This window comes from Leuresthes tenuis, unplaced genomic scaffold, assembly GCF_036924035.1.
Source record: "Leuresthes tenuis unplaced genomic scaffold, fLeuTen1.0.hap1 SCAF_15, whole genome shotgun sequence".
Classification (NCBI taxonomy): Eukaryota; Metazoa; Chordata; class Actinopteri; order Atheriniformes; family Atherinopsidae; genus Leuresthes; species Leuresthes tenuis.
Window position 1 is genome coordinate 20,962,629 of NW_027325369.1, and position 11,655 is coordinate 20,974,283.

General features: G+C 40.1%; 1 protein-coding gene across 4 annotated transcripts; it reads left to right on the forward strand.

Annotated features, from left to right (window-relative positions):
- The first annotated feature begins 1,538 nt into the window (after positions 1 to 1,538).
- On the forward strand, positions 1,539 to 9,381 carry mtfr1l (mitochondrial fission regulator 1-like). 4 transcript variants are annotated; one of them, XM_072365123.1, is made up of 8 exons: positions 1,539 to 1,662; positions 2,449 to 2,581; positions 2,739 to 2,846; positions 2,957 to 3,066; positions 3,508 to 3,719; positions 4,366 to 4,744; positions 4,829 to 4,998; positions 9,154 to 9,381. In XM_072365123.1, exons 2-7 carry the CDS (start codon positions 2,567 to 2,569, stop codon positions 4,953 to 4,955), a joined length of 951 nt encoding a protein of 316 aa, XP_072221224.1. In that variant the 5' UTR covers positions 1,539 to 1,662; positions 2,449 to 2,566; the 3' UTR covers positions 4,956 to 4,998; positions 9,154 to 9,381. The 4 variants fall into 4 exon arrangements, with proteins under 4 accessions (XP_072221224.1, XP_072221222.1, XP_072221225.1 ...); XM_072365121.1 differs by lacking the exon at positions 9,154 to 9,381 and having other exon boundaries at positions 4,829 to 6,196; XM_072365124.1 differs by lacking the exon at positions 9,154 to 9,381 and having other exon boundaries at positions 4,838 to 6,196.
- The last annotated feature ends 2,274 nt before the right edge of the window (positions 9,382 to 11,655 follow it).

Consider the following 11,655-nt stretch of genomic DNA (forward strand, 5'->3'; position numbering starts at 1 on the left):
GTCAGTGAATAAGGCTCCCCCTGCTACAACGGGTGACTAAGAGCTCTATGTCATATCAAATGAAAATGGATAAATAAGGTGATTGGTAATGCATATTAATTACGATTTAACGAAAGAAAATATTTAGAAAGGGGTTTGGGGAATATAAATCAAAATAAACGAAGATCAACACACAAAAATCAACACAGCTGCAGCTGCATGATTCACTTTCTCTTGCAATGGAATTCATGATGGATGTCCTGACACTTTGCTTTAGAATTTGTTATTGTAACGCAGAATAGATTTTCCACTAATTATAACAAGCCACACAAACCCAAAAAGCTTCAAAACGTTTCATAGGTAGGATCAAGTTATAGTTTGTCCAAATAACCTTAAAGAAGCTTCAAGAAGCAATGTTTTTTATGGAGACTGCAAGTCACGCACAGTTGCTGTTTAGATTTCTTCTGAAGGTTTGACTCATGAATAATGACTCAGTAGCTGAAGTGACAGAGAAATTTAGTTGACCCATTTTGATCTAAAAGAGTATAACACATTTTGATCATGGAGAGATCTAGTGGAGACAAAAAAAGATCTTTAAAATATTCTAAAGCAGAGTGCTCATCGTTAAATTTCCTCTAACTGACTCTCATCTCCTCTTCAGGTGAATTATCAATCCTTGAAATGTATGTACTTTACAGTAGGGGCTACAGAGGCTTAGCCAGACTCTTGACAAATATGCTCTACCTCTCCTGAAGCAGACAAATGTGTCTTTGTCACATCGGATCCCAGAATTTGCTCCCAATATTCATCAGGAACTCTTTTCCTGTTTTCCTGTCTGAATCATTTAACTTGCAATTGTACACTGAGGAGTAGAGGGGCAACTCAAAGAAAAATGTGACATGCAAGTCACAATGTCAAATGTCCCAAGCGTTATGGTGGGCACTGTAACTTTCAGACTGCTCATTTGCTGTACATAGTTTTAAGGACACACTGCACACCATGCTGAGATATGTCAAGTTTTCGACTGCTAGGTCTTTGGAAAACACCTTTATCATGCAAAAATACTACTTTGTGTCTGTCAAACTGTCTTTCGTCTGTCTGTCTTTTTAAAATTTTTCATAGATGCAATGAACAAATGAGGACAAAATATGAGTTTTTGTGACAGGCATCATTTGAAATTAAATCCTTTCATGAATGATCTGTTCTTTGGTTTCTTTTTTATGTTTTGTATGGTTGGTTGGTTATTTGTTATTTAGGTTCATTGGTTAGTGTTAAGTGGCTTGACAGACAAAATAACACATTCACCTAAAAATGGTCAGATGCAAGGACTTAACTGAAAATTATCTAAAAGCAGAAAGTGTCTAAAGAGACATTAGTACCTTAGTTTGCGAACTGTTTAAACTGAATGTCCCTCAATCAAACATCGCTCCCCTTCATCTTAGAGCGGTGGAAATGATTCCTTAATTGTAGTGCTCCTATTCATCTGCAGAAGGCGATCTTGAGCCAATTCCGATTGGTTCTGATAAGGGAAGCTCACGAGGCTCACAGCCAATCACGTCGCAGGGCAGAGAGACACTGGTTTCAGGCCTAATCAACGACAACAGTGTGAAAGACGAAGAGGAGAAGTGTCTGCTGTCTGAGACTGTAATGTGTTAGCATTCCGTGATCCATCCATAATCTCTCGTAAGTTACCATTTTGCAGCGTGGACTGAAATTTGCGAAAATTAGGGAAATATACTGACAAATGTCGATGAAATAAATAGCTACGTGTCAAGGGTCTGTCCCCAAGCTAACTGACGGTGCCTGTGTGTTAGATACCCGTTGCTAAGTTAGCAACCGGCTCTTGATAAATCTGCCAAAAATTAATTTGCATTCATAGTGCACTAATGGCTGTTTTTTTTAGATACATCCTTACCTGAATATCACCAGAAACACCAGTTGATGCGGAATGCGGTGTTATTATTAGCATAATCGATGGGCCCGAGTTAGTTAGCTTAGCCATCAGAATAGTCCTCCTCCCCTATAAATGAAATATTTTTTTGTCCCAGTGAGAGGACAAAGTGACAGCAGTAGCTGGCTTAGCAAGGCTGCTAGTGTTATATTTTCATAAGCCCTTTAATTATTTTTATTCTAACAATTCTTACAGTTACTGGTGGACCCAATAATATTTTTGTGCACATACAAAAAGCCGCATTTATTGGTAGCAATTCCATGTGCAGATAACTTTGACCCACTGACTTATTTAAAAGTGATGGCTAGTTTATGTTGCTAAAGATACGAGCAACTGCAACCAATCTTAACAAAGGTTATTGTTATTTGCAAAGTATGTCCTTGTTTTGAATTTGACGCCGGCAAAAATGTTTTGACAGGAGCCTCAAAAGAGTGGAACATTTGTGTGATTTTTTTTTTAGTTTCTCTTGCTGTCTCTCTCAGCAGACGCTCTAACTAGTTTACGCATTTTAATCCTAGGAACTGGCATGCACGCTAACATGACATCTGTTAACTGAACTGCTTGGTCTTCAGACGCTCCAAGCACCCAAGCCCTGGTGTGCAACTTCCCAACGAATGAGACTGAGCCATCGTCATTATGGAAGCAGAAACGGTAAGTTTGTGCTCTAGCTGTTATCAGAATTATACTATTTTGGTTTTGCTTGTTTAACATAGGCTTCTACCTCCCAAAACTGTTCAGAGTTAGAAATCTGTAAAAAAGCATTTTGTAATTTGAGGGCAGCATTGTAATGTTTTTGTGTCTTCTGCAGGAAGTTATACCTATCTGGCAGAATAAGCCTCATGGATCGACCCGCAGTGTTGTTAGAAGAATAGGTTCAACTCTGCCACTCAAACCTCCACAAAGGGCATGTTTCCAGGTACATCTAACAATCTGTGTTAAGCTTTCGTCTTGAAACTGTGCCGTCTTATTACTCCCAATAACTTTTCTTCTGTGTGATTTACATCAACTTGCGTCTTTGTGCATTAGGAGCTACCTGGTCTGCCCTCTCTTCGCCCTATGGATGGCCCCATGGTTCCTACCCTGGCAGACATAGCCTGGATTGTTGCTGATGAAGAGGAAACATATGCCAGAGTGAGGTAAGTCTGCATTGATTCCCTCAAAGTCAAACATGGAGGTTGTGGAGCACTGCTAAGTCATATCTTTTTAACAGTATTAAACCTCACTAATATTCCAGGTTATTAGTTGTGCGCGTGCAGCTTATTGAAACGCTGCACAATGTTAACATACTGTTTCAGAAAGATGTTGATTCAGCTCTGGTATGGTTTTTTCCATGTTTTTAATGATAATAGCTGAAATACATGAACATGAAAAAAAGTTTTATTTCAGTGCTATTGCATTGAGTTAGTTGAGATTGGATAGCTGCATTTACTTAGCAAGCTTTAATCAGCACATGTCAATTTTCTTGGTCAAAAGGAAAGAGACATTAAGCACAGAGTGAAATGCGTGCTCGAGCGCATTTGGTTGGTCGTGAATTAAAAACTGCTGTTTGGTGATACTAATCACTCATCTTTTTTCAGGAGTGACTCACGTCCTCTGAAACACGAATGGCGACCCACACCACTCCTGGTGCTCCACAGGAACTCTTCTGTGCCCAACTTCCGTCGCGAGGGCAAGAGAATGGAGGGGCTGAGAAAGCCCGGCGTGACTGCCATGAACCGTACTACAGCCCTGCAGGATGAGCTCAGCAGACTACGAGCTCAGATCGCCAAGATCGTTTCAAACGATTCTGGTAGGAAACCCGAGCAGACAAGCGTCGCACTATACTGTTCCTCTGAATGCCTGAAACAAGAACATCGCAGCTGCAGACGGAAACTGATTCTGTATTTATCGATTCCAAAGACGACAATTCATGAAGCTGCTCACAATCCTGCAGATTTAAGACTTGATTTGATGTTTTTAATTAAATACACATAACTATTCGTTAAAGGAATTGCTTTCGTCATGTCATTGATTATCCTGTTGCCAAGTCGGCCGACCTGATTCTACTAAAGCTCTTTTCTACTAAGATGTCTTAGAATCAGTTTGTGGGTCAGTGACTAATATAAGATTATCTGTACTTTTCTTTGGCAGTTGGTCATCACACGTCAAAGACTCCTGAGAGACACAATGAGACACTATAATCCTTTCCTTGTTTAGTAGCTTTCAGTTCAGTAGGTTTCACTTGATGTATTTAAACATTTAGGTCATGCAGATCCTATGATAATAAATAATAGTTGTCTCATGAAATAATGAAGTTCTGCAAAGACAGACATAACTTAGAAGAGCTGAAAAGAGTTTAGTTCAGTTTAGTTGGGCATTCTGTGTGGTATATTTCCACAGAGAAACAAACTCCCCTCAACAAAAGTGAACAGACGGACTCATTTCTTATCTTTCAGGTTCCAACTCCCTGACCCCTGACCTGCTCTCCCCAGATGACACAAGCATGAGCTTTTCCATGGCGCCTTTCGAGGCCGCGCCCTACCAGCCGGCCACCATGGCTCCCGCTTCCTTTGTCATCAGTGATGTCACAGAAGAGGAGGAGGAGGAAGAAGAGGAGGAGGAGGATGAGAAGGATGTTTCCGTGGTGTCAGAGCTGGTCCACGACCCTCTGCCGCCTGTTTCCATGACGGCATCAGCCACCTTTGATCTGGACAGACCCAGCATGGACTTCAGGGAGGCAGAGGAGGACACCGTGTCACTATCAAAGTCCACCAGTTTTGCTGATGTCACAGACATACTGAAGGACATGAACAGAATGAAGATGAGCAAAGACAGGTGAGGGGTGTTGGTGTAAATGAAAAGCACAATGTTCACTACTTTCTCGCTGTTTTTCAAGTGACAATTTGTTTCTGCTTTGAGTCATTTCAGATACAATAGAGGCTGCATGTCCCTCAGGGAGGAGGACTCGGCCACACTGATTTCAGAAGCTCTGAGGAAAAAGTTTGTCCTGAAAGAAGAAGATACTGCTGCTGTGAGAAGGAAGTAGCCAGATTGCTGTTAGTCATCAAAGCCTGATCCTGCTGCTCCATGTAAGTCAGGAGAAAGTTGTAGAGTTTTGGATTGCTTCTTTTTACTTAAGTGTTTCGTTTAATAAATTTTTGTGTGTTTTTGATCGCACATGTTTTTTCTTATTTGTTTTCAGCTCTTCAGTCTAATTTTTTTTCTAATTTTTAGGCCTTTGTCTAAAATGTCTGAATATCGGATTTACAATCTCGTCCCTGAGACAAGCAATGGCTACATAACAAATTTGGAACTAAAAAAAAAACCACCCAAAAACTGAAATGTGAGTCTCATTTAGGTAACGATGGTCAGTTTAAGCACTATGTTGTACATTATGTTCAGTTTAACTTCCTTTCTTTCAATAAGGACTCAACAGACTGAATTCTGGTGTTGTCCAATTACTTGGCCCACATGTTTTAAGGGAAGACACAGAAGAGGCTGATGTCAAAGCATTTTTCATTTAGTTTAGGCTATTTTCTCTTTTAAGAAGCATGGTATTCAGGTTGCGGTGGGAACTCGCTTCAGTTTTCTTTTTTTGTTTTGAATTTTTCCCGCAGAAGAGATAAGCAAATAAACCTTTTTTTGTTTTTTTGCCAGTCGCATAGAGAAGTCTTCTAACATACTTGAACATATTTTATCTACAGGTGAAACTGCTCTTATGTACATGCAGATGTACTGTAGCTAATAATGGCGTATAGGAGGAAGAAATTACCTTCAGATCTTTGACTCTCTCAGAATCATGCACCCCCTCTGCCTGCCCTGTTGCTTGTGATTAACATATAGGCTGATAGTCGGCAAATAACGGAGCACTCATTTGAAACCAAAACTAAAAGGAGTACGATTAGATTTCTAGTCGAAAGAGTGTAAATCAAAGGACGTACAAGTGAAATATCTGTCGACTGTTTGCAGTTCTAACTACGGGCACAAGCTTGTACAGGTCTTCATGCGGAGTGTAGGCGAAAATAATTGGTAAAAGTTTTGTGCGAGTCAGGTTTATGAGACTAATATCATTATTATTTCCCCAGACGCCTTACCACAGATCTATTTCCCGTTCAAAAGCCTAATTTTATTCCCTTATTAGATCCAAGTGCCATGGGTTTGTTTGAATCAGCCCACCCCGTATCGCCTCCCCAGAATCTACCCTCCATCCTCCACTTTACTAAGATTTCCAAACAAACATCCACCATCTTGATCAGTTATACGTGTGGTACCCCTGAATGTTTTTTTTTTTTTTTTTTTTTTTTAAAGAATAAACCCCCATAAAATGCTTTCACCTCTGTCATTCCTGAGCAGTTAACATTCATGTTTATACTTGTACAACGAGGAATCCGTCATGTGTAGAGTCGGCTAAGCGATCTGCTGTGAAGTGAACAAGGATACTGTTTGTCGATTTTAAGCTATGGAGTAAAAGTATGTTTTGTAGAGCTGGAATTGGCCTGCAGTCATTCAGTTCCTCATTGGGCAAAGCAATGAACTGCAAATACTATACACAAGTTTGAATTTATTGGATTTGTCTCTGTGCTGGAGGCGGGGAACCTTACACAGCTTACACTACCTACGACATCACTCATCCTCATAAGAAGGGGAACCTTGCTATGTTTATTTAGAATTTCTACTATAGTTTGAGTGCACGTTACCATTGAACCTGAGCCCTCTGTCACCACCATGTGTATGTTTTTTGTCATGCAATGACCTGTAAATAAAGACTGTGCAGATGTTTTGAAATGATGAGTAATTCTTTGACGTTAGCATGCAGTAATGTATGTCACCACATGAGGGCAGTGCAGGCAAACAAACGACACAAGGGATTTTCATCTTTTTTTGTCTTACAGTTTATTGAAGACATGTAGTTTTAAAATATATATATATATTTTTTTTGTCATGCTCATTTTCAAGTCTCCCTTTTAAACATTTTAAATGGTTTGGAACAGAAAAATGAAACACCTGCTGGGGATCGCAGTTGTTTGGATTAATGGGCATTAGGTCTGTAACGTCATAAGGGTGTAATCGGAGAAATTTTTGTTCTTGACATATGGGCATATTAGGTTAGAGTTAAAGATACCATCTTAAACTATGTCTCATTTGCAAGGGAACTTTTTATTAATTGACATAGTGTGAGTGCTATTATAATGAATTTAAGCGAGTAAGACCGGTTTATAAGAGCGGTTTATACTTGGACTGAAGTCAACTATATCTAATTGAATTTGCATTGAACTTCTTTCTTTTTAAAGTGCCTTATAATGTCTTCTGTGAGAGTTGTGCTCTTTAAGTAAGCTGATTGAAATGTAATTGAATCTGTTTGCTTCAACTAGACCAATATCATCTGGACAAAGTAGGCCACACTGTTGAGGATCATTTTCTTTGATTTTCTGATTTAGAGCACAGTTTGTAAGACTGAATGAAGGGTTGTGTGTCTGAGAGGGTGGTCAGAATCGCAGAGCTTCTTATTGCTCTGTATAGCTTAGACTTCCAGTACAGCTCATAATCCTCAGAAACTATTACCTGATCTTGAATGTAAAGAAGGCAAAAAATAGATTTTCTGGTTTTAAGGAGGGTCATGAACAAGTAAACACAATATTAATCTTGGGAGAGAAGGTGGAGGTAGTAGAGGACTGCAAATATGCAACACTGAGGGTGTCTACGATGAGAGGCACAGCATACTTTTTTGAGGGGGGGTGGGTTAGGGTCTTCATATCCTTTGAAAGTGTGGTGAAAAGTGCATCTGATGGGGCAGCAGTATCAGAGTCAGTGACTCAAAGAAAATAAACAAGCTGATTAAAAAATGCTGGCTCGGTGGTGGGGACTGCACGAGAGATGATTGTGAAAAGAAGTTTCTCGACACAATGGACAGCACTGCACATCCTCTATATAACGTGGTGTCTTCAGACAGATGCTTCTTCAGCTCTGCTGCAATAAGGACCGGTACGTGAGGTCATTCCTGCTCACTGCAACATCCCTACGTAATGACTAATGATTTTTGATCTTCTCCGTTTTTCCTTTGATCAGTAATATTTCTTACACCAATCTAGTTTCCCTTCAGGATTAACAAAGTTGTGCTCACGTCAGTTAAAAAGAGGATTTCAGAAGGGAAGATTAGAATAGGTCTAAACGTACGCTGGGTCCTCCAGGCTGAAGAGGTGAGAGACCCTCCAAACTTTTACTCATGGTGTAGTTTACAAGCCAGCATCTGTATTACACATATTAAAAAAAAGCATGGCTCTTTCGCAAAATACTGAAATACTTAACTTGCCTGATTGCCTATCTCTTCATGAAAGGTCCATTATGAAGCACAAATTACAAGAAAAGAGACAACAAGTGTTGCTAAAAGAAGACACGATACAACGCAATAGCAAACATGCACCTGTCCCAATTTCTACAATACAACTTTCATAGCATTCTGTTTAAACAGCATCCTGTTTTTTTTTGTTTTTTTTTATGAAACAAGGTGGAGTACAACATAAAAGTAGAAATAAGTCCTTCATTCAAGTGTTAGCTATAGCAAATACAGAATATTCTAATGATACATAATCACATCTCACATCTCAAGATGTAGTTAATTTCATGGTTGGCAATGTGGAGATGTAGTGTTTAGTTCCATCACCTCAGCAAGATGGTTCCTATGTGGGGCCTCTTCTGTGTGAATATGCTCTTTGTGCGTACGTGGGCTTTCTCCCACAGTCCTGTGTATGTTGGTTTAATTGGTGATTCTAAATTAGCTTCAAGTACAAGTTGAGTGTTTGTGGTCGCCTGTCTTTTTCCATTAGCCCAGTGATAGACTGGTGACCTATCACCCAATGACAGGCTGGGGTAGCTCTCCCTCCATGACTCACCTTGAGCAATAACAATTTGTGTTGCTGTAAAAAGAAATACATTATTGATACCCTGAATGGTTATGAAATAAAAACAGTTTAGTAGAAAGTAGTTCTTTTTCACTTTATCTGCATTCAGTATCTTCAAACTGTGTGAATCTTCACATTTCACTAATAATACTATTCATCCATAGCCCTCGAGATAAAAAATATAAGCAGTTTGTGCCATCAAATCAAGTTTGTGCCGTGAAATAAAACCTGACATCTCATCACATGCAGTATTTCTTCTCTTGATTACTTCACTGACTGTCTGCACACTTAATTTCCAGGATTATTGTTAACCCACATTCATTCTCATTTCCTGTTCTTTCCCAGGATGATCCGGCCCCCTCTGTGATTCACAGTCTATTTTCTCTGAAAGTCCTTGGCCTACTTTGTCCCTCATCACCTCCACAATGGACTTTCTACCTATTTTAGATGCAGGGAGATGTCTGCGGAGGGCTCAATTAATGGAGCTCAGTGTCAAAACGAGGCTCTGTTAAATCTATAAATACAGGCCCTCAGTTCAAAGTGACATTGACACATTTTCATCACTACATCTCTTGTTTGAAGAATTTCAAAGCAGACTAAAGCACTCTTAAATAAGCTGTAAGTTCCCTGAAGCTATTAAAAGTGATGAACTCCATAGTGACTCAACTTAAACGTTCACACCTTTGATCTGTGTCTTCACCTTTTGGTTTGCAATGACTTGACCTCCTCTTTGAGGTCAAATTTAAAATCGAAACTGGAACTCTTGATATTTCTGTCATCAGTATTTTACAGAAAACGAGTACTTCCCACCTGGAGACGGTCCAGTTTGGTTAAATCCCATCCCATCACAAGGGGCAGCATCTCCAGCCAAGCTCACTATCTGTGATGAGCATCAAAGCAGCAGCAAACATGCCAACAGGTAGAGCATCAGTCATCCCGACTGGCCAGCATGGCTCCTCCATCACCCTGCGCCTCAGAGTTTTCTATTAGTGTCTTTTTATGTTGCCGGAAACCTTTTAGGAGGCCTGTCACTGGAAACAGAAACATTACTCCAATGTCCTAGCTGGTTTCCCATGCTGCTGAGTGGCATTTGTTACTTTTAAGAACATTATTACCACAGGAAATGCCTTTGTGGTGAGAGACATGGATGAAGTTTTTCTTTGGACAGACACGCTGTTCGGGTTTTTGGTTTTGATTAATCTGTCTGGCAAACGTGCCAAGCGCTGCTGCAGCAGGGAGGGTATGTATGAGCTACAGCTGAGCTGAAGCAAAACCAGGGGTAGACAGACGAGTCCAGCTGCCGTCACTCTCAGGTGTAACGGAACGTGTCACAGACGGTTTTATTTCTTTCTTTCTTTTGTTTTGGCTTGTTGCATCGTTTCGGGAGCGATGAGAAATGCCCTTTTTGTGCGTCACTCTTCAAAATATCGCAGTAGCAAACAGATTGAAAATAGAAGTATTAAGCCTGCATGGAAAAGATATTATTTTTTGTGGCATTATTGAAAGCATCTAACATGTTTAATGTGGAATGAACAAACATACCTGTGCACAGGCCCCCTTGACATGTTTAAGTGACTATTAACAAATATTGTGGTGACAAGAGACCACATTTCTTGGAGAATTGCTACAAATGGATGAAGAATGATCATTAAAAGACTTAAGAATGACCACATATACACTCAAAATAACTAAAAAGACACTAAACAGCTACAGAGATGCAAAAAGAGGACAATTACAATGAACTGATGCTGATTCACCAATCATCGCCATTAATCTAATAGAGTATCTGAGACTGAACTTCAGTCTTGACATGTATGCTACACTAGAAAAGATTAAAAAAAAAAAAACAATCTTTCTTTAAAACATTTGAACCATATGTTTACCATCTCTGAAACAACAGCAGTGTACTGTGAGAATATTTGGCTCAAATATGCTGACTGTTGTAAAATGTGTAACACAAGTGCGTTTAGAAAGTTCTTTCCTCATTGTGGCCATGAAGCTGCATCCTTTTCAGCATGGAAATTTATGGTTTTCTGGACTGAATGGCCTTTAACTTTGGAAACTCTAGAGGAAATACCAAAGGCAGAGTTCACAGAGCTCCATGATGATCAAAACAGCCCCCAAACTCACTCTGTCCTCCTCATTATCAACACAAAGAAAGACAGCAACCAGGGGGAAATCGAGTGCTTTCTTTTAGTTCAAACACTCTCAAGGTACCATCAGGCTTCTCAGCAGACTGAGGAAAAGAGGGTTAAGCTAATTTTAACTCGTGTTAACTGTGCCAGCGATATGTTAAGCGCTAACAGCAAAACAGCCTGTGTTTGACTTCCCACTGAGTTGATGTGGGCAAGACATTTCAATTGTGTCTGAAATAGAAAGAAAAATGTTTGTCAGTGTTTGTCTGCGTGCTCAGTTTGAGTGTCATCTTCCACATTGTATCGTAGCAACCAGGGACTGAATGATGCGAGGACCGAGCGGATGACAAAGGTCTGGGGGAACACAAGAGCTGCATCTGCTGCTCCCATCCTCCCACCCTCCCTAAGTGTCACCCACACATCCCTCCGCGTCATTAAGACACAAGACTCACACTTGTGACTCACAAGGGCCGCAGCTCTGCTCAAGCTCAATTGAATTCACTCTGCGTGCTCTATTTTTGGGCATCTGTGGTGTTTCGGTCTCATTAGTGGGTTCACCCTTGTAAGATGATTTCGTTGTGATGCAGAATAAATTGCTTCCATAAATGGAGATGCGCACACGTAAGTGTGGTGTTGCCCTGCCACTTAATTTGAGACAGTGATGAACCTGTTGTCACTTTTTAAGCGTAAAAGCTCCTTAAAGAAATTTCTA

Excerpts from the sequence above, each read along its gene's own strand:
- mtfr1l (XM_072365123.1), top strand. Across the intron at positions 3,720-4,365 it reads GATCGTTTCAAACGATTCTG|GTTCCAACTCCCTGACCCCT; the intron begins GTAGGAAACCCG and ends CTTATCTTTCAG. Across the intron at positions 4,745-4,828 it reads ATGAAGATGAGCAAAGACAG|TCATTTCAGATACAATAGAG; the intron begins GTGAGGGGTGTT and ends TTCTGCTTTGAG.